The sequence below is a fragment of the Melanotaenia boesemani genome, chromosome 7, assembly GCF_017639745.1.
Source record: "Melanotaenia boesemani isolate fMelBoe1 chromosome 7, fMelBoe1.pri, whole genome shotgun sequence".
Lineage (NCBI taxonomy): Eukaryota > Metazoa > Chordata > Actinopteri > Atheriniformes > Melanotaeniidae > Melanotaenia > Melanotaenia boesemani.
Genome location: NC_055688.1, coordinates 21,415,693 through 21,435,451, shown reverse-complemented (window position 1 = coordinate 21,435,451; position 19,759 = coordinate 21,415,693). Strand labels below are relative to the sequence as shown.

Genomic DNA, 19,759 nt, shown 5'->3' with positions numbered 1-19,759 from the left:
CACACACACATTCAACTATTCCAAGATGTGTCAAATTCACCTGTTTTTTTTTTTCATATCTTAGTGGATCTTTTATAATGTGCTGGCATTATATGAAATGTAAAGCTCTGTGCTCAAACTTAGTCACTTTTGTAGAAGTTATTGTTAAATTTTGATTTGGTATGTTTCACATCCTTGAAAATTGTGAATAAGTCAGTCACTTATTCAGAGAATTAGTAAATATTGTCCTACAGTATGTGAAGAGACACACAAAGTACATCAACCATACCTAATTATCCTATCTTGTAAAACACTTAGATTTAACTTACAGAACTGGTGATTATTCACAGTTTCTGCCTGTTTGTAAATTGATTCAGCAGCTTCACTCACCCTGTCTCATCCATCACCTGCACCGCCATCTGCCAGCAGGCCGCAAAGACACTATTAATCAGTCAGGCTGCTTTGTCCAGAAAAGTCAATTTCAGCCAGTCAGACCTTAACTTATGACTCTCTGTTTCCCCACTTACCCTTCTTTCCTCCCCGGGGCCCCTGAAAGTGGGTGGGAGCTCCAGCGACCGCACTACGCTGACTACTCATCAGCCTCAGCCAGATACATTCCTGAAAGCTGAACCTGGCTGCTTACAGAGCTCCCTTTTTGCCTTCATTCTTTTCTCAGTATATCATTCCCTTGTTTGGTGCCCTTAATTTCTCCACAGTGGTGATTAGTATTCAGTCTCTCTGCTTTTCTTTTTTCTGCTTTCTTCATGTTTTAGCTCTGCTAATCTTTATATGCTGCTGCTAATGAGGATGATTATAGATGATATGATGATCTCAGCATCATACAGACTGTATTTAGTAAAATAAATCACTTTAGTAAAGATCTGCAAAACTACTAGTTCCTAGTTTAGATTAATTACCTTTTATGAACAATGAATTTAAACAGCTTTCCCTTTGAATATTAGTTTTGTTGTAAGTCTTCGGTGCCATAAATAACAGTTATTTTTGTTTCTTAAAGGTTTCAACGTCATGTTCACACATATCGTATTCTTCCAGATGCAGATGGTCTTCTTGCAGTTCAGGTAAGCATTCTTCGCTACCTGACATTGATTGAAATGAAGAAAAACACAGATGGCTAAATCTTTGGCACAAACTATCCAGCCAGTCAGACACCAAGCCGATGAGATGGATCAAACAATGGTTTGCTATTCCACGTTGTGGAGAGAACAGGAGCATGTTTGTGTTTGCCCTCTGAACAGACTTTGTTACAGCTGCACTCACTTTGTTGTTTGAATGGCATCTCTGCCATGTGGCTGCATACTTACAGCATTAGCTCAGCAGCACAGAGGAGAAATTGTTTTTTATTTCTCAGAGATTCCTACTCAACCCACACACTATGTCTCTGACCAAAGAGTGTGTTTAGATGAGATGGTGTATATCTGGTTTTGATACTCTGAATAGGGGGGGGGGCATTTTACAGCAAATGACCTAATTTTCAGGCTCTAAAAAAATGTGCACAACCACAAAGTTTGTAACCACAAATTTACACACAGACACTCTCAGTGGGTGAGAGATATAAACTTTTTTTTTTCTTCAAAACAACATCTCTGTACATAAAAAACTAAGCCCGTGATGAGTTTAATACCAATTGTCTGGCAATTGTTTTAAAGCCTTGGAAAAATCCTAAGCTTTCCAATGAACACATTAAACTTTGTTTCTATTTTAGTTGTTTTTCCACTGCCATCAGTATAAACCTCCAGTATGTGTTTTCCCCCACTGGATTTGCTCCACTAACTCACTAGTCGCATGCTTGCCTCTTTGTTTTTCCAAGGAGGCCATGGAGATATTTTGGGGCCAGTTTTGTCGTGCACTGTCTCTTATTCCTTTTCATTTCTTTTAAATTGCTTTTCAAGAGATCTTTGTGGCTTTAAAAAATACTATTTGAAGAGCTCCTGGCAAAACAGACAGGTAGCTCGAGCCAAAAAACGGTTTCCTTCACCACAAAATGAAAACAAAAACTTCTAAAGAGAGGGCACAGGAAAAGAGCTCTCTCAGCATTGTGGTCTAACATGTACCATGTTGAATTGGTCCATGTGAATGTTCACTCTGTAAGTATGTAATCTTAATTTCTTTTTGTACTACTTGAAGTTTGATGTACATTTGGTTAGGTTTATGTGCAACGTTTGAGAGCAGGCTCACTTATGCTTGTGGCTTAAATGTTAAAATGTATTAACAAAAAAAGCTTTAGCTTTCTTGTAAATATCCATGAGAATGTTGTGCTAAAGTGAAAGGAGAAAACCAAGTGCTTCTATAGTTAGTTAGTAGCTGTCGATGATGTCACTGCTCTTCTGGAGTTTTATGAATCCCTCTGGGATGTCTTTTATCACAGCAGATCATCTGCCTGAACTTTTTTCTGTCATGCAAATAAATACTTCTGCTTTGCTCAGCCAAGAAAGTTTTCAGAAGAAGAGGGGGGCTCCAGTGAAACATTCCCTGACAACAAGAAAGAGTATACAAGTTTAAAATGATCAATTATTTATTTTGAAGTGGAACTCAGCCTGTTGCTATATAGTAATAATACATAAAATACTTTTTTAAAATACTTTATTGGTATACAATTGTCATTGCTTCTATTTGCACAAACTTTTCAAAACAAATAAAAAAAAAAAACAGAAGTGATATTAAAATGCAAATTTAGTGCTTCCTACAGTATGTCTCGTATCATCTGCAGTGAACTTGTTGAAGGTTTTCTTTGGCTGTTAGAGTTTAGGATTAGCATCTGATTTTTATAGAGTAGATACAATAACTGTACTGCCTTTCTGTTTGCATGTCTCACAGACGACACAGGGGGTGCAGGTAAACTGTTTCCGGACACTGGAGGACTTGGTTTGGGGGTATCAGCACCCCCACAAAGGCCTGGTCACTCCTCTTCTCTATCCTGTTCCCCGTGATACAGACACAGGGGATGAGAGCTCAGGTGTGTCACCAACTGTCACTATTAAAAGGTTTCAGTCATGAAAAAATACAAACTCAAATACAAATTAATGACATGCTACACCATGTCATTAATTGTTCAATAAAACAAAACCAAAAATGCAGAAGCATGCTGCAACTATAATAAAGACTTAAAGATATTTCTCTTAACGTTGCAATATTCATAGCTTATTCTTAATATTGATTATATTTTGTTTGTTTCTTTGTTTTTGTGCATGCAGACGATGAGAAGCCACCTCCTGTTCCTGCCTCTGTCAGCACAGCATCTATTACAGGACCACCAGTAAAACCAGCCCCTCATGCCATGTTCCTGGAGAAGCTGAAAAACCTGAATACATCCAAGTACAATTATATCAATTATTGTTCTTTAAAGACTTTAAATTTTGAAAATGAACATTTCTAGACTTTCTCTTGTAAATGTACACATATAATGTAATTTAACTTGTAAGCTAGGACTAAATGCAATAATAATGTTGTGTCACATCCACACCCTCTTTGCTGATCACTTTTCATATACATATATGCACCTGTTGGCAATGAAGCATAGCAAACTAAATTTGAAACTCTGTTTGCATGAACTTTTTTGATCTATTAATAAACAGTGTTTCTATAGTTTGTGCTGTGTGCTGGCCCACTGCTCTTGGTTTATTTAGTTTCCCCGCACGTTTCACAAAGCTTTTCCTGTGACATTTAAATGCAAATCTGAGCAGCAGTAATATCCAGAGAACAAATACTGATTGCATGCTTTATTATATTTTATTGTCTGAATATTATCTGTTTTGTTTGTTTACAGTACAGCAGCCGAGGTGATTGGCCTTCTCGGTGACTACCTCTTCAGTGAGCTGCCTCTTGATATTGAAAATGTGCATAAAGGAGCAACAACCTTGTACCACCTCAAGTGTACTCTGGGAGCTGCCTGCCAAGGCTTAAACAGGTTAGCATCACTATACTTCTAATTAAATAAATATCTTCTGTCTTTGCTACATTAGGTAAAACATATGTGCTTAGGTGATTCATAATAGGTTAGATTTTCCTACAACAATTTAGACTAAATGTAACATATTTATTTATCATTGATTGCTTCTACAGTGAGATTGATTTGACTCTCTCAAGTCTGGAAACATTGGCCAAAGTCTTCGACCACCCTAGCTGCTCTTTAACACCCACAAAGCCACAGGTAGAAATGCAAACCATGCACTACACCTTTTAAAAACACCAATAACAAATGACAGGTTTTCCAAAAGAATCGTTTATCATAGGAAAAAAAAGGTGTTATCATGTGTTGTCATATACACAAACTCATTGTGCATCCTGTCATGTGTTTTGGGAATAAGAGTCCAGAGATGGAGTTTGACAGCCTGTTGTGCAAGATCTCAGCCTTGATCAGCCTCCTTTCTTCATTGGAGAAGAAGGTGTGTTCATGATGATTACTTAATAAACTCAACCCTTGGTCACATGGTCAGGAGGTTTAGAATAAAGAAACTCTGTATGTTTTTACTTCAACAACTGTTAGTGCATTAATAAAGCCACATTTTACCACAGTTTAGTGACAGAAATAAGTTTTTGATTTTCAGAGAGGGTTTTTATGAGAAAAATTATAATGTGCAGTAACTGTTTCACTGTAAGACTGCAGTATTTTCTTCCCTTAAAGGTTTTAAAAGCATTACAAGATGCAGTGACCAATCACAATCTGGCAGTGCAGCCGAGCCCATCCCCTCCTGAACCAAACCCCACCACTGTAACACCTGCAAGGAACAACACCAGACAGCTGCCTGTCCACTCCTTTCAGGTAAACAGGGTGACTTTACAGACAACTCGGTCTTATTGCAGTTAGTCTGCTTACAGGTACATTGTTCTGTTTTTGTTCAAAGTGTCAACACATATGCTTGACACTTCCAGTGAGCACTAAACCTGATTTCAATATTGTGTCTGCTTGGGACCCAGTTTAGCCATGGATAGCTCCTGCTAAATTTAGACAAGTTCTAGACCAGTTTGGTACTTCTTATACTCCTATATAACACATTCATCATTTGTTATTTGAATTAACAGTCATTTTTCTGCATGTGTTGCAGGTAAAGATAGTGAGGTATGGCAGGCAAACTGTTTCTGTGGATGTGGACACAGGAGTGCTGCTTTTTGACAGGAAGGCTGGCTCGTTTGGTATTGAGAGGATCACGCATGACAGAAGTAAAGATCCTATTTTGTTACTTGCATGTATTCATATATTATGAGATGATACCACTATTCAATGTGTACAAGATTCCTTATGATTCCCGTGCATCAGTTCTTCAGATTGTCAAGTTCCAGAGCAGTCCAGCCAAGGTTCGATTGGTGGTTGACAGTCACCACAACACACCACAGGACATGACGTTTGAAAGTCCTCGGGTAAGACAAGAAACTAAGATGTACCATTAACTGGAATCCACTGTTTCTCTCACCATGATTCATATTTGTCATTTCTAGAAATGTGACTCCTTCTGCCACCTGCTTCTACTGATGAAGTCCAGGCACTCTCAGTGGAGTGAGCCGGATGTGGTCTCTGTGTTTGTTGGCACATGGAATATGGGTAATTAATACCACGTTGACAGCCTTTTTTACTGACTGGCAGAAGGAAACTCTAATGTGCTGAATTCCAGTATATGGAATATTTTGATCGGTTGGTTTATTGGATTCTTTTTGTGCACAAAGGTGGTTCTCCTCCCCCTCGAAGCCTGCAATCCTGGGTGACCTGCTGTGGTTTGGGACACACCCCTGATGAGTCGACAGCTTTGCTCCCTCATGACATCTATGCACTGGGGACTCAGGAAAACCCTCAGGGGGAAAAAGAGTGGACCGAACATATCAAAGCAACCCTTCGCAGCTATACTCAGATTGAGTTCAAACAGGTAAGTCTCTATTCTGAGCTTTGTTTCAGTTTACTGCATCTACTCACATCTAGCAAATGTAACATAAATCAAATATATCATGGCATTTATCAAAATCTGCATATCATTTTGTAGCTCTACCAGGAGCTTTTTAATGACAGATAAAATGTAAATGATAAAAAAAATAAAAAAAAGAGATGAATCATTCTTTCTGTGTTTATTCTGAGGTTGATAGTGTTGGCACTGAATTGCCACTGAACATTTTTTTTTCTTCCTGATCAATATATCGTACAAAATTAAGATTAAATTTCAGAATCAGGTATTCAGTATTTGTTACAAACGTCACCTTCTTGCAAGACTTTTAATTTGAGTTAATTTTTACAGTTTTATTAGTTTACTGATTTATTTTTTATGTGAAAAATATTCAAATTAAAATAGACTCGTCTGCATTTTTTGTCAGATTTTTCACTAAAATCAAGGCAAAAGTGATTTTTGAAAACTTGTCCGACAATCTAAAGAGTTTAAAGAGTATAAAACATTATGCTGGACAACACAACTTATTCAGTTGATTTATTTGTATTGCTTTACAGAAAATACAAAACTCAACCTCCTTAAACTTGAAGCTTTTCTACAAAAAAAGAAGGTAGAGGACAGAATTATCAGTGTACACTATTACACTGGATTCTGAGCTTCTGAAGATGGAAAGATGACTAAAGTATTTAAGCGTTCAGACATTGGGCCTTTAAGATAGATTGTTGGATGCGCCCTCATATAAATGAATAGTATAAAAATAAATATGACATGTTAACAGAATGATGAAGAATGTTCTCAGGCCCTATCAGACTTGAGGGGTGGTTAAGCACATTAATGCTGCTCCTGGATGGAAAAGGAGATAGATGCATATACTGCAACTGGTCAAAATGGATCACAAACATGTGCAATGTATAACATAAAACATAGTTTTCTTTGCTCTAAAGCAATGTTCATCACATTTTGCAGCCTTTCAGAGGAAAAAAGTTTTAATAATTTCAGAATATGCATTTAGCTGGATATGTCAAGCTTTAAGGCGCTCTCATTTTTTCACTTGGGAGGAAAACGTTGTAACTGCATGATGTTTTTAAAAAGATGGTTATTTCAGCTCACATGAAAATGCATCTGATTAGAGAGCCTTAAAGATCACGAGGAACCACTGACTGAGGGTAGTGTGACAAAAGAAAATATAATTTCTTGTAATGTGACATATTGCTCTGTAGGTGGCAGTGCAATCCCTCTGGAATATGAGGCTTGCTGTGTTTGTAAAGCCGGAGCATGAGAGTCGCATCAGCCATGTGAACACAGCCAGCGTGAAGACTGGACTGGGAAACACATTGGGTAGGCCTCTGCATGATCTCACGGTTTCTCTCGCTCTCTCACACACACATAAAGCAAATAGATAAAATGCACATTATCATGGTTGACTAGCCAAAATATCTCTACATGTTTAACAAAAACAAAACATGCTTTATTAACCTTGAAGTTTGAGGTTGACTGATTCGGTTGTTTCAGGAAACAAGGGAGCAGTCGGGGTCTCCCTCCAGTTCAGTGGGACATCTTTTGGCTTTGTTAACTGCCACCTGACATCTGGGAGCGAGAAAGTAATAAGGTTCATAGTGCTTTTTGTATGTTTCAGAAAAATGTGAGCTCTGTTTTGCTTGAAAAAAAACAACAAAAAAACCCAACATAATTTATGTCTTGCACTATATATGGATTTTCCAGGAGGAATCAGAACTTTGTGGATATCCTCAGACTGCTCTCTCTGGGTGACAAACAGCTTAGTGCCTTTGACATCAGTATGCGCTTCACTCATCTCTTCTGGTGTGGAGATCTCAACTACAGGCTTGACTTGGACGTACAGGTCAGACTCATGGCTTTCTTAATAGGATTAATATTCTTTTTTTTTTATTGATTTTGCTCGTGTGGAATATCCTGCATCAATCTGGTTCTCACTAACTGCAGGACATCCTGAAACATGTATCCAAAAGAGAATTTGAGGAGCTCATGTGTGCAGACCAGCTGACCCGAGAACGACAAAAGAAAAAGGCCTTTCCTAATTTCAGTGAGTTTTAGTATTTAATTAAATAATGGTCAGTCTTCATTTTGATTTAATTTAATATGTGCTTACTTCATTTTGCATGGTTAAGAGGAAGAGAAGATCACATTTCCACCCACTTATCGGTATGAAAGGGGCTCTCGAGACTGCTACCTTTGGCAAAAATACAAGACGTCAGGGGTGAGTCTTGTTTCACAGCATAGAAGTAGAAACGAATGATGGATTAAACATGCATGCTAATAAAAAAAAACAAAAAAACGAAAAAAAAAAACTGAACTGATGCAAGTATTGCTTTACCTTAATCAAGGTTTATATTTACAATACTGGGAGTTACAAGATTTACCATTTGGTCATTCCAATCTGGAGCTGGACTGATGCAATAAGTGACCTCTTTAAAGTCAATTTGTGTTTGATACTTTTGTTTTTAAATTGTTTTTACTCCATGGCAGACTACAACTTCCAAGGAAAGATCCTGGAAACAAACAAACAAAAAAAAAAAGTCTTTTTGAAGTGATCATATCCAGCAAATGTCCAGCTCCATATTAACTTGTTAGAAAACTATAAATTAGCCAGAACCACCCTCTGGGACCTGTACCACGAAGGATTTTCTCTTATCATGGTAACGTCAGGGTTAACCTTGGATTTTCTGTCCTGCGATCACTTCTTACTGGGGCAAATCACCATGGTAACTTAGCTGAATGGCTACCCTGCTCTGGAGCAGGTTATGTTCTGGATAAGAGATCAACGAGTATAAAAGCACCACCTCCTGACCAATCAGTTCTTGCCCACTTTTAGAAGATCCTGTTGACAGTGTGCAGATTATGAGAGGAGCGCTTAGGAGCAAAATCGTTTGTAGGTATAGATGCAATCAGTTTGATGTCCCTAGTGATATTCTATATGAAAGATACAGATTTTCATTGGATGGACTGCGCTACATTTGTCAACTGCTGGGCTGCAAACAATATTAAATAAATTAAATGGATTATATCCATGCAACAGAGATGGTGTGAAGAAATAAAGCCTTGTCACTGACCGCTTTAAGTTATGTTGTTGTTCTTGTTTTTGGCTTATTCCCAAGTCTGTTTATATCCACTAGACTAGGGTTACATCTGAAATAATGAGGTTAAAAATAATGGTCACACATGGCATAACTGCAGAACCAAGAATTTATGGAAAGCAAAACTACTCGTGCCTTCATGGTGAAGAATTAATACACAGGGGAGGGTGTGTTGAGCCTCAAAAGAATTTAATATAAAATATAAAGGAAAGGAGGGGCACTGAGGAAGCACTCGATGTAACAAACAGATTGGCAGATTGGACAATTTTCTTCCAACATTACTTTCTGGCTTTTGCTGCGGCAACAGTGCTGCTTTTGGCCTTTTGAATTCTTAATATTTTAAAAGTATAATTGTTTGTTCCTCAGTGGTAAAGTATGCTGCTCTGCAGGGTTTCTCCATGTTTGCAATTGGTCAGGCTCTACAAACACCACCCCTTTTAATGTTAGTGCGTGTTGATCAAGACTGAAAAACCCTGGGTTCAATTACTGAGTTAATAACCAGCTTTGTATTACGGCTTATCAGAATTGCGAATGTCTGGATAAGTCAACCCAGGTAACAGAGAGATATCCCGGTACTGTTAATCCTGCTTCATAATACAGGCCTCTGGTCGAAAGCCTTATTCAAAGTCCCAGCAGTGACATCTTAACAGTGTTGGGTCTTGATCCCTTGACCTTCCAATCACTAAGCCAGAAGCCAGATCACTGAGCCACCACAGCTTTGTTCTAAGTACACACTTCTTAAGATCATTTATTTGCAACTTAATCCTATTTCAGAAATCTGTAGGGTTAAATGACTTTGACAGCAGCTGTTCTGACAACTAAAATAGCTGGTTAAGAATTAGACCCCTGTCTAAGGCAGGAATGTCTGGCGTAATAGGAGTGAAAGTACACATAGGCGTAAACTCTCTCTCTCTCTATATATAAATATATTTTACATTACATTGCATTACATATATTGTGTCAAAACCTTTCTCTGTAGGTGCGGGTCAATGTTCCGTCATGGTGTGACAGGATTCTGTGGAAGTCCTACCCTGAAACACACATCATCTGCACTGCATATGGTGAGAGCTAGAGAATTTCTTAGAAAAACAAACACCCAGAAAAGCTTTGACTGTGAAGGTAAATTTTCCACAAAATGCAGACGAGGAGTACAGTTGTATGAAGTCCTGCTTATATCAGTGCTTAACATAACTAAAACTGAATACATGTGGTCTTTTTCTGTAGAACAAATGATGATGCAAAACACCCACATACCAGTCTTTTGCCAATAAAGATGCAGGGTCATTTCTTCCATGCTAGCCTGAAATGTTTCTGACTAACCTCAGTAACTAGAACAGCATGACACATACCAAGTAACAGCATGATAAACATTTTTCTATGTTGAAATAACACGCAGATCATGTGTCTTGCAGTGCTCCTGCTCAATGTCAGCTAAAGAACATTTGAGATAGATACTTAAGTTTATTTAGTCATTTTGTAACTGCTAGATTGATAACAAAGTAATTCCAAAGGTTTGTCTTTTACTAGGTTGCACAGACGACATCTTCACAAGTGATCACTCACCTGTTTTTGCCACTTTCCAAGTGGGAGTGATGACACCATGCAGCTCCAAAACAGGTGTTGTTATTGATGTGGCTTTCCGAGCACTGATAGCTTGAATATTGCTGAACCATTTTAATTACAGAAGACTTTCTTTTCAATTTGAACAGATTCAAACCCCAGTGTGGAGAGGGCCTGGATTGAGCTTGAAGGCATCGAGGCCATAGTAAAGACAGCGAGCAAGGCTAAGTTCTTCATCGAGTTTCACTCATCGTGCCTTGAAGGTATGATGTCATATCAAAAAGGCTTTGCAAAGCAATGCAATATAATGAAGTAGCAATAATTCCTTGTGATATTTGTTTACAGAGACGCGACGCTCCAGTGAGAATGACTCACAGAGCTGTGATGTACCAGGGTTTCTTAAACTAGGCTGGTCCTTCAAACAGCTACCAAAGGTGAGAGCCTGAGCCCATTCAAATAGCTGGCTGAGGAGTTCACGGTACCATGCAGACATCTTAAGACAACCCTCATTTTTTTACATCTCACCAGAAAAATGTGACATTAGGTTCAATGATTTACTGAAACACGGGCAAACAGAAACAGAAATACATTACATCGGGTTAAAACATAGTTTACTTAATTCTAATGAGCTTGATAGTCACATCGATATTTGGTGACCACTTTTAACAAAGCCGGAACTCTCTTAAAGCTTTTCTTGGCATTTCTTTAAGCAGACTTCAGGAATAGTTCTCCATTCTTCTTGAAGGACATCTTTAAGTTCTTCTATGGATGTTGCTCCTTTTGTTCTTCTAGATTTGCTGTTGGTCTTTTGTCCTCCACTCATCCAGTTTCCTCAAATTGTTAATGACACACCACAGACCATGCCCAGATATGCCAAGTTTTTTTGATGCAGAAATATTATTTTATTACTGTCAATTTAATTTAATTTAATTTAATTTAATTTAATTTAATTTAATTTAATTTAATTTAATTTAATTTAATTTAATTTTTCATAGATGCAGCTGTGACAGACTGTTAGTAACAAAGTAGCTTCTTTTGCTAAGTTATCTGTCATGTGTTGACACAACTCTGGTTCATTCCTTATACTGGGAGGCTTTTTTTTATGCTTGAATGATTTATAGGTTGCTGTGAAGTGAATTAACAACTAAAACACATTCATCTGAAAATAGTCAAATACAAGAACTGGACTAAAAATGAATTAATTTGCAGTCGATCAAGTCCACTTTAAAGATTAAAAGTGAGACTGGAAGCAAAACATAACGACCACATAAAGACATGAAATGTGGTTCAAGACTTTTGCACAGGGCAGTGTGATACAAAAATCTTTTTTAAACTTGTGTTTTGTTTATTTATGTCATAGCTTTTTCCAGTTATGTCTGACATGGAGCATCTTCAGGGCCAACACCTGCTGTTTTCTGTAAAGTCCTGTGATGGGTTTGAGTCATACGGTTAGTCTCAGGATTTTTTTTTTTTTCAACTATTAAACTTTGAATTCTCATTATTTTAATGAGGTTGATAATCAGCATCTTCAAATGCACATCTTATATACTGTAAATAGGAATGTTTTTGTTTATTAAATTTACCTTCAGCATATCTACTAGTGTAAAATATTTAATGCTTTCTCCATTCAGCTTCGCTTTCTCCAACATAGAGTAACATTTTGAAAGCAACTATGGCTTTAAAAGTAATGGACGTATTTTTAAATTTTAAATTTGAAAGGTTCTTTGCTCTATTCAACAAAAACAAAATACTTATGTTGTACAACGTCATCATCTGATGATTGTATTGTCATAGATTTTAGAAAACATGACACACATAAGCTAGTTTTGCTGGACACACTGCGCCATTCATTTAATAAGAAGAAATATCTTTGCCATAGGTGAATGTTGTGTAGCGCTGCGCTCGCTGACTGGTGCGTCAGAGCAATTTGAGACATTTTTGAGTCACCGAGGTGAGGAGATGGGCTCCATACGAGGACGGGTCAGAGTCCATGTGCCCAAAGAAAGACGGGCAACGCGGCAGAAGATCTATGGTGGGTTGGCCAAAACTATTCTTTCCTGAATCTCTGCCTTGCTTGCACTATCACTTCCCTCTAAACCTTCACCTCCACTATCACTACATTCTTTGACTCTCCTGTGAGTCTCACATGGCTTCCTCTATTTGGTTCCTCAATGATCCCTGGCTTGGCTTTACACTTGCTGATATCTATCGACTGCTTCCTCTTTTGGCTCCTGATTGACTGACCATGACCAGATGCATCCTGAGACACTGAAACAGGACAGTTGGGTATAATGCCCCCAGGTCAGGCACAACACACACAAACACCAGTATGCTGTGTGACTGCAGAGTGGCAATAGCCTTTTGCCTGCATGCAGCTCACAGACTTTGAAGAAGTAATGCTCATTGCAAAATGAATTGTTCCATTTCCTGTAATTTGACTTTTGCAGAGTTGTTCTCTTTTGAGAAAAATGATAAAGGTGCTGGGAGGGGACAAATGTCTTCTGCAACAGCACGGATCCCAGTAACCAGGTGAGGACTTCTCAGTGTTTTTGGGCATCCTGCTGAATTCATGAGTAGGGGAAACATGATGCAGTACATGCTATCTAAATTATATCACAAATATTCTTTAAACATGTTATTACTACTATAGAAGATTCCTGCATTCCTGCTTTTGACTATGATTTACTGCTTTGCAAAATAGTTCACAGGGACAAAACAGGACATGAGATGAGCAGTGACAGCAAAGCGGGTTTAAATGCTAAACTTACAGAAATCTGCAACTTACTAGTTTTAACAAAATGCTGCCTGCATTTATGTAACCGGGATCTTATGGTGCCTCAAGCTCCAACCTCAAAGCTAAATTAAGGGGTTTACAGCGCAGGAACAGGCAGGTCATTTTGGGGCAGGGAAAAATACCAATTTTGGGGCCTTAAAAATGATTGGGTATGGCTCAATACTCACTGGTTAAACTTTGAAAAAACACCATTTTTGAAGAGACAGCAACCCATCAGTAGGTAGATGAAAAGCAATAGACTGTTACCCTCTAAAACTTCATTATCATATAATCAATGGGCTGCACAGCAATGTAGAATCTGGGTACAATGTAGAAAATCAGTTTGATCTCACAGATCCATTGATATATCAATAATTTTTGTTAATGTGGTCTTGTTTGACAGCACAGTCAAAGCTGTCATGTTAGGTGTATCACAATGAAAACTTAACTTTGCAGTTATGTAACAGCTCACACCACATGATCCAAATTCCTTTATGAAAAGCTGACTATAATTCCCCCAGAACCTAACTTAGACCCTTATCCCTGTGATTAAAATGCAAAAAGAACCTCCAAAGGTTCCAAGTTCCTGGGGAAGGTTTCCGTGACAGAAATACAACTTCAGTTAAATTGTAATACAAAATTATATTTCATTTTCACATCTGGACCTGTTACCACAAGCCCACACTAGTACAGACATGTTTTTTTTTTAGTACTGGGCAACTTTAGTTTAAGTTACAAGTGGGTGTTAAAGAGACTATTTCAGACTTTTGTGAAAGAAATGATTGAGAATTATGTGCAATTTCAGTAGCATTTGTTTGTAGTTTTGCCAGCAAAATTCAAGACTTGTATAATTCATTACAGGCCCTCTGGAGTCCCTCTTAAACTTACTCCAAGCAGCTACACCAACCCTGCCTACTTCATCTTTGAAGGCATATCAGTCCCACGCAGAGCGGAGGAGGTTCTTCCCCAGCGAAGAGACCCTCAGGTGATCTGGTCCGGTAATGAGGCCTTGCAGCTCCCAAAAGTCTCAGGTCGTCAGGGCTTTGACAAGAGACCCTGTCACAGATCAGACTTTACAGAAATAGAAATTCCAGCCATTCTGCCTCAGTGCACACCAGCCAGAGACATCCATACATCCCCAACCAACTCTTCCTATCAGCTTTTCCCAGCCAAAAACCCATCTCCAATCCCTCCACCCTCATGTAATGCCATCCCACAGTACCAAGAGCGGACTTCTCAGCCTAGAGAAAAATACCAAGGAAAAGTAAATTATGTTCAAGACTCTGTCCAACCTGAATGCAATGTTAGGAACTTGTACATGAATCACTCAGCAGTCATCAGGGATAAAGTCAGAAGGGATCATATCCAGCCTCTTCCAGCAGGAGCCAATGCTATCCAAGCAGCCAAGTCATCAGCTCTTCCCTACAATCCCACTCACTTGGCACACCATCAGGGCTCTGTTCCCTGGCTTGTTGAAAAGCAGTCACCTGGACCCACAGGAGACAACTCCCTCACTGCTTTGCAGATTGCCAAGTCCCTCAGTGAAGTTGACTTCTTCCCTTTAGTGCAGAGAGGTCCATCGATACTCGGCCCTTCAATGCATGGAGACAGAAACTACAGCTGGGAAAAAGAGGTGTGACCCCACTAACAAGGACAGATGTTACAGGACGCTACTCTCAGTTTTTTAAAAAAATGATCTCTCTTTTATCTCATTGCAGGTGTCCGTCCTCAAATGTGCACCAGAGACTGTGCGGGAGCTTCTTAGTACTCTGGGTCTTCAAAAATACACTCTGGGACTTAGCCTTAATGGCTGGGATGATCTGGACTATTTCAGGTAAAATTAATTAGGATACAATGAGGATAATTATTTGTGTTTTTCATTTCAGAAAAATACATAATTACTGTAACCTCTTAAACACAGGTCTTTGTTCATAGTTGTGACAGTCAGAATATCTCAATATGAACAGAAGTGAAAGAACTGGGAAATGAGTCCACCTGTACTTTGTGTCACTCTCATTTGATTCTTAGTTTTTATTATTTAATTATATAAGTCTTGTTTTTCATGTGAATTGGAAAAGACTAGAGGAAAAAGTAAAAACCATATAAACATACACTATTTTTATTTTTAAAAGAGAGATAAAAAGAAAGTATGCTTTTAATTAAGGTAAAAGATTGCTTCATATTTGCTTTGTTAGTGAATGGAAACCAGGTTTCGAGATGAGCATGATGCCAAGTAGAACGTCTTTGGTCTAAACAGTGCTTAAACAAATACACACACACCAAAAATGTGATTCTCCATTGTGTTATTCCAGACAGTGTTTTTACTCCAGAGCTGCACTGGCAGGAAAATATCCCCTTGAGGAAATTTATACAATGGTCCTGATGTCAAAAACAACTTTAAAGAAGACACAACTAGGAAAACCAAAACACAACCTCTAATAAACACACACACACACACACATACACACACACACAAAAAAAAAAAAAAAAAAAAATTCAGAACCATGATAAAAAGGTAAATGAAGCTCACTTGAAGCTCCCGGAGGAAACACTGAAAATTTATTGGAGAACTTTGAACATGACAACAAATCTGGAAGGTTCCTGGCTAATCAATTTAAAAACAAACAAGGAGAAAACAACAATATTCTCTGTCAAAGATCCAGAAGGTAATATCAACCATGACCCTGACAGGATAAATAACACTTTCAAAGAATTCTATTAAACATTATATAAATGACAACTAGATGAAACACATGAGAATACTGATCAATTTCTTCGTACCATTAATCTTCCAAAATTAAAACATGAAAATAAAATGGCCTTGGATTCACCACATTCAACCGGTTAACTCCATGAAGTTCTCCAGTGTATGCCCAACAATAAAGCTCCAGGTCCAGATGGTTACCCAGTAGAATTTTACAAAGAATTCTGGACAACGCTGGCACCCACTTTCTACAATATGAGATTAGAAATGAAGGAAAAACAAAAAATATTTTCAAACATGAATTTAGCTAATATTACCCTACTATTAAAACCAGGAAAAGACCCACACCTCCATCTAGTTACCGTCCAATTTCATTAATAAAACGTAGATCTTAAAATAATCAACAAAGCTCTCGCCAAAAGGATAGAAAAAATAACCTAATAACAAAGGTAGGCATTCCTCTACTAATACACACAGATGAATTAACATAATAAATTTTTCTGCCCTACGTAATCTGGAATTCACAGTCATTTCTTTAGATGCAGAAAAAGCATTTGACTGAGTAAACTGGAAATTTTTATTTGCAGCATTAAACAAATTTGAGTTCGGGTCATTTTTCATAGACTCGATAGAAATATTATATAACAACCCAAAAGCATGTGTGAAGACCAATGATCAAACTTCTCCAAGCTTCTGTTTGCAGAGAGGCACCAGGCAGGGTTGCCTGCTTTCTCCATCACTTTTTGCAGTTTTTATTGAACCCTTAGCTGCTGCCAAAAGACAAAATAAAGAGATTAAAGGAATCCTTGGCAAAAATATGGAACATAAGATAAGTCTTTATGCTGATGATGTTTTACTTTTCCCCCAAACAATCACACTTATTAACAAATTCTCTTCAATATCTGACTACTCTATTAACTGATCTAAGACTATAGTTATGCCCATTAATTGTTACTTACAAAACATACAGAATACTACAATACAGTCTTACAGTAATATTAGATGTTTAGGCATAGACATTTCTCCCAGATTATCGTAACTAACAAAGCTAAATTATGTCTAGCTACTTAAAACCAAAGAGGATAATCTCTTACGGTGGAGGCACTTACCCATATCACTCATGGGGAAGGTTGCCACAATTAAAATGATGGTTCTAACCAAAGTCAACTACCTGTTTTCAGTAATACCCACTAAACCATCCTCCAGCTGGTTTAAGTCACTGGACTCACATATATCCAAATTTCTATGGAAAAACAAGCCATCACGTATCAGTCTAGAAACTTTACAACAGACTAAAGACAGAGGTAAATTGGAGCTACCCAACTTTAATCACTATTTCTTAGCTAACAAGCTGCAATATATCTCCAAATGGCTTAAACCTAGCGGTCTGGATGAACCATGGTTAGATGTAGAGCAAGCATTATGTGAGGATCTAGTATCTCTGACCTGCCATTCATCAGCTCCGCCATCAAACCACACAAGTGTTTTAAAAGCATTAACATCAGTTCCTCTTCAGTGGAATTTAATACTCACTTCACAATATGGAATCAGTAGAACTAAATTTTTAGAATACCACCAGCTTAAATCTATTATGTGTAAAAAAAAAATACCATTAACCAATTAAGCTTGCAGCTACCTATCAGGGTAGCAGAATTCTTGAATCTCAATGCCCCAAAGCTATTATCAAAAATATATATAAACTAAGCTAGAAGATTCAACCTCTCTTCCAACTTTAAAATGGTATCCAGTAACTTTAATCAAAATTAATCATCACAAATATGTTTAAACACCTTTAAAATGACTAAGAATTAAAATATGCTACTAAAACAATTCAAAATTCTGCATAGAACTCATTATACAGGACAAAGGATGTTTAAGGTGGGTCTGTCACAATCAATATCTGCTCACATTGCACTGACAACCCGATTAACAGCTACTTTCATGGCTTGGGATCTTGCACACCGCAAGTTCTGGCTTCAGATATGTTCAGTTCAGTTTATTTGCCATTTGCAGAAAAGAAACCACATTGGAAAACAGTTGGAAAACCCCACACTGTGCCTACTAGATGACTTGAATGAAATTAACATGGTAATTAACTCTGCACAGATGTTCCTCACTGCCCTCTGCACTGAAAACTATCCTTGCGAACTGGAAAACCAAAAATAATCTGTGTATTCAACAGTTTAGGAACCTCTTGTTGGACCAGATCAGTACTGAGACTATTTCAGCCTCGTCAAAGAATCAATTAAATTCCATAATTCAAAATAAAAAAGTAAATAAATAAAAAATCTGTTTATCAATAGGGAGCTTTATACCCATAAAGCTCCCCTTCGAAAATCAAATTTGTTCGGAACAACACAGCAGCCAGACCATCATTCTGCTGCTACCATCCTGGACAGAACAAGTAAATAAAAAAAAATAATAAGATAAAAAAACAACAACAACAACAAAAAACAAACAAACAAACAAAAAAACACTAAATGAAAATAAAACTATTTTAAGTTATATAATATTTTTGTTTATTATTTGGGGCATATTTATTATTATAGTATTATAGTATTGTGTTTTGCACCTAAAAGCTTCCATACTTTGTGGGAAACCTTTGACCCAGACACAACAGTCCAGATAAAATTTAGTTGACATGGAACAAACGCTTCAGTGGAAGTCTTCCTTTGCTGTGAGCATTCCTCCTTTTCAACTAGCCTTGAAACAGTCTGCAGTGCTCTTCCACTGAAGCGGTCGTTCTGTTTATATAAATATAATCTTTCTGGAAGTTTTATGTTTTTACACGTTCATGGGGGGCATGAAAATGCCCACACCTCATGGATTTACTGCAACATTACAAAGTTACAGTAAGCATCAATGTCATTGTGTGACTTGTGTGATTTTTCTGAACACATCCATGCCCAACACTGCTTTTCTCTAACAGTGGCATCACTGAAGAGGATCTGTGTGCTGCAGGAGTAGCAAACCCTTCACACCGACGCAGGATCCTGGAGAACCTACCCAGGAATTGGAACTGACATTAAAATGAAGACTTTCAGATGAAATCTTATCATTTGCTAAATTAGAACTGGAAAAACTCAGAACTGAACGCAGTCTGATCTAACTGTCAGTCACGTTTCCTGGACTTTGCCACAGCCCTGCAGTCATTTCATGCACTTGATCAATACTGCAAGAGTAATTTGTTGCAAAACTTTGCAGGAAGTACTTGTTGCACATTATGGTTTGCTCATTTTCCATCCTCAGAGCTGCTAAAGGAAGCTGTTGATATGAATGGAAAACCTTGACATTTGTTTCTAGTTACTGACACATAACAAATATTTATTTTTAGGTCACATTGATTTTTGTCTCCATTGAAACATAAATTGCTCTCAAAAATAACCCTCCAATTTCTAATGCTCACTAAGGCTGATGTTTACATTCCACCCACTTCTATGTTGCTTACCTTGCATACTGCTATTATTGAGCCAGAGCTTGAACTTGTAAAAGCCTGATAATAAACCTATTGGACATAAAATCCACAATATTTACTGGAAGATTGTCTGGAAAGCTGTTTTAAAAAGATATGCTCTATGCTGTTTGTTTACTGTCTCATACTCTTACATCATGTCAAATAATCAGTAGCTTTATACACTATGCAACAATTATAAAGAGCATAAAGCAGCACTTGACTGTTACTTGGCAATCACAAGTGTCATTTTATGCTTAGTGGCAACAAATATACCTGTCCTTACACTGC

The 19,759-nt window shown here is 37.7% G+C and overlaps 2 protein-coding genes across 6 annotated transcripts in view; one reads left to right on the top strand and one right to left on the bottom strand.

Annotated features, from left to right (window-relative positions):
* The window catches only part of arr3b (arrestin 3b, retinal (X-arrestin)), a 13,703-nt gene extending 13,178 nt beyond the window's left edge, over positions 1-525 (bottom strand). For all 3 annotated transcript variants that reach the window (XM_041990531.1, XM_041990532.1, XM_041990533.1), the window contains exon 1: positions 370-525. The gene's annotated coding sequence lies outside the window, so the exon portion shown is untranslated. The remainder of the gene's footprint in view (positions 1-369) is intronic.
* Positions 1-19,759, top strand: part of inppl1b (inositol polyphosphate phosphatase-like 1b) — a 21,028-nt gene extending 1,269 nt beyond the window's left edge. Inside the window, exons 2-27 of one of the 3 annotated variants that reach the window (XM_041990528.1) lie at positions 995-1,058; positions 2,815-2,953; positions 3,192-3,312; positions 3,764-3,904; positions 4,060-4,147; positions 4,305-4,382; positions 4,622-4,759; positions 5,043-5,157; positions 5,255-5,355; positions 5,434-5,536; positions 5,659-5,855; positions 7,088-7,205; positions 7,380-7,476; positions 7,590-7,728; positions 7,830-7,929; positions 8,015-8,103; positions 9,960-10,041; positions 10,508-10,597; positions 10,690-10,803; positions 10,886-10,974; positions 11,901-11,988; positions 12,420-12,572; positions 12,988-13,069; positions 14,175-14,946; positions 15,032-15,147; positions 18,947-19,759. In XM_041990528.1, the coding sequence (XP_041846462.1) occupies positions 995-1,058; positions 2,815-2,953; positions 3,192-3,312; positions 3,764-3,904; positions 4,060-4,147; positions 4,305-4,382; positions 4,622-4,759; positions 5,043-5,157; positions 5,255-5,355; positions 5,434-5,536; positions 5,659-5,855; positions 7,088-7,205; positions 7,380-7,476; positions 7,590-7,728; positions 7,830-7,929; positions 8,015-8,103; positions 9,960-10,041; positions 10,508-10,597; positions 10,690-10,803; positions 10,886-10,974; positions 11,901-11,988; positions 12,420-12,572; positions 12,988-13,069; positions 14,175-14,946; positions 15,032-15,147; positions 18,947-19,040 (3,508 nt within the window). In that variant the 3' untranslated portion in view covers positions 19,041-19,759. Of the gene's footprint in view, positions 1-535; positions 1,059-2,814; positions 2,954-3,191; positions 3,313-3,763; positions 3,905-4,059; positions 4,148-4,304; positions 4,383-4,621; positions 4,760-5,042; positions 5,158-5,254; positions 5,356-5,433; positions 5,537-5,658; positions 5,856-7,087; positions 7,206-7,379; positions 7,477-7,589; positions 7,729-7,829; positions 7,930-8,014; positions 8,104-9,959; positions 10,042-10,507; positions 10,598-10,689; positions 10,804-10,885; positions 10,975-11,900; positions 11,989-12,419; positions 12,573-12,987; positions 13,070-14,174; positions 14,947-15,031; positions 15,148-18,946 lie in introns of those variants that run through there. The other 2 variants (XM_041990529.1, XM_041990530.1) reach the window with 2 other exon arrangements.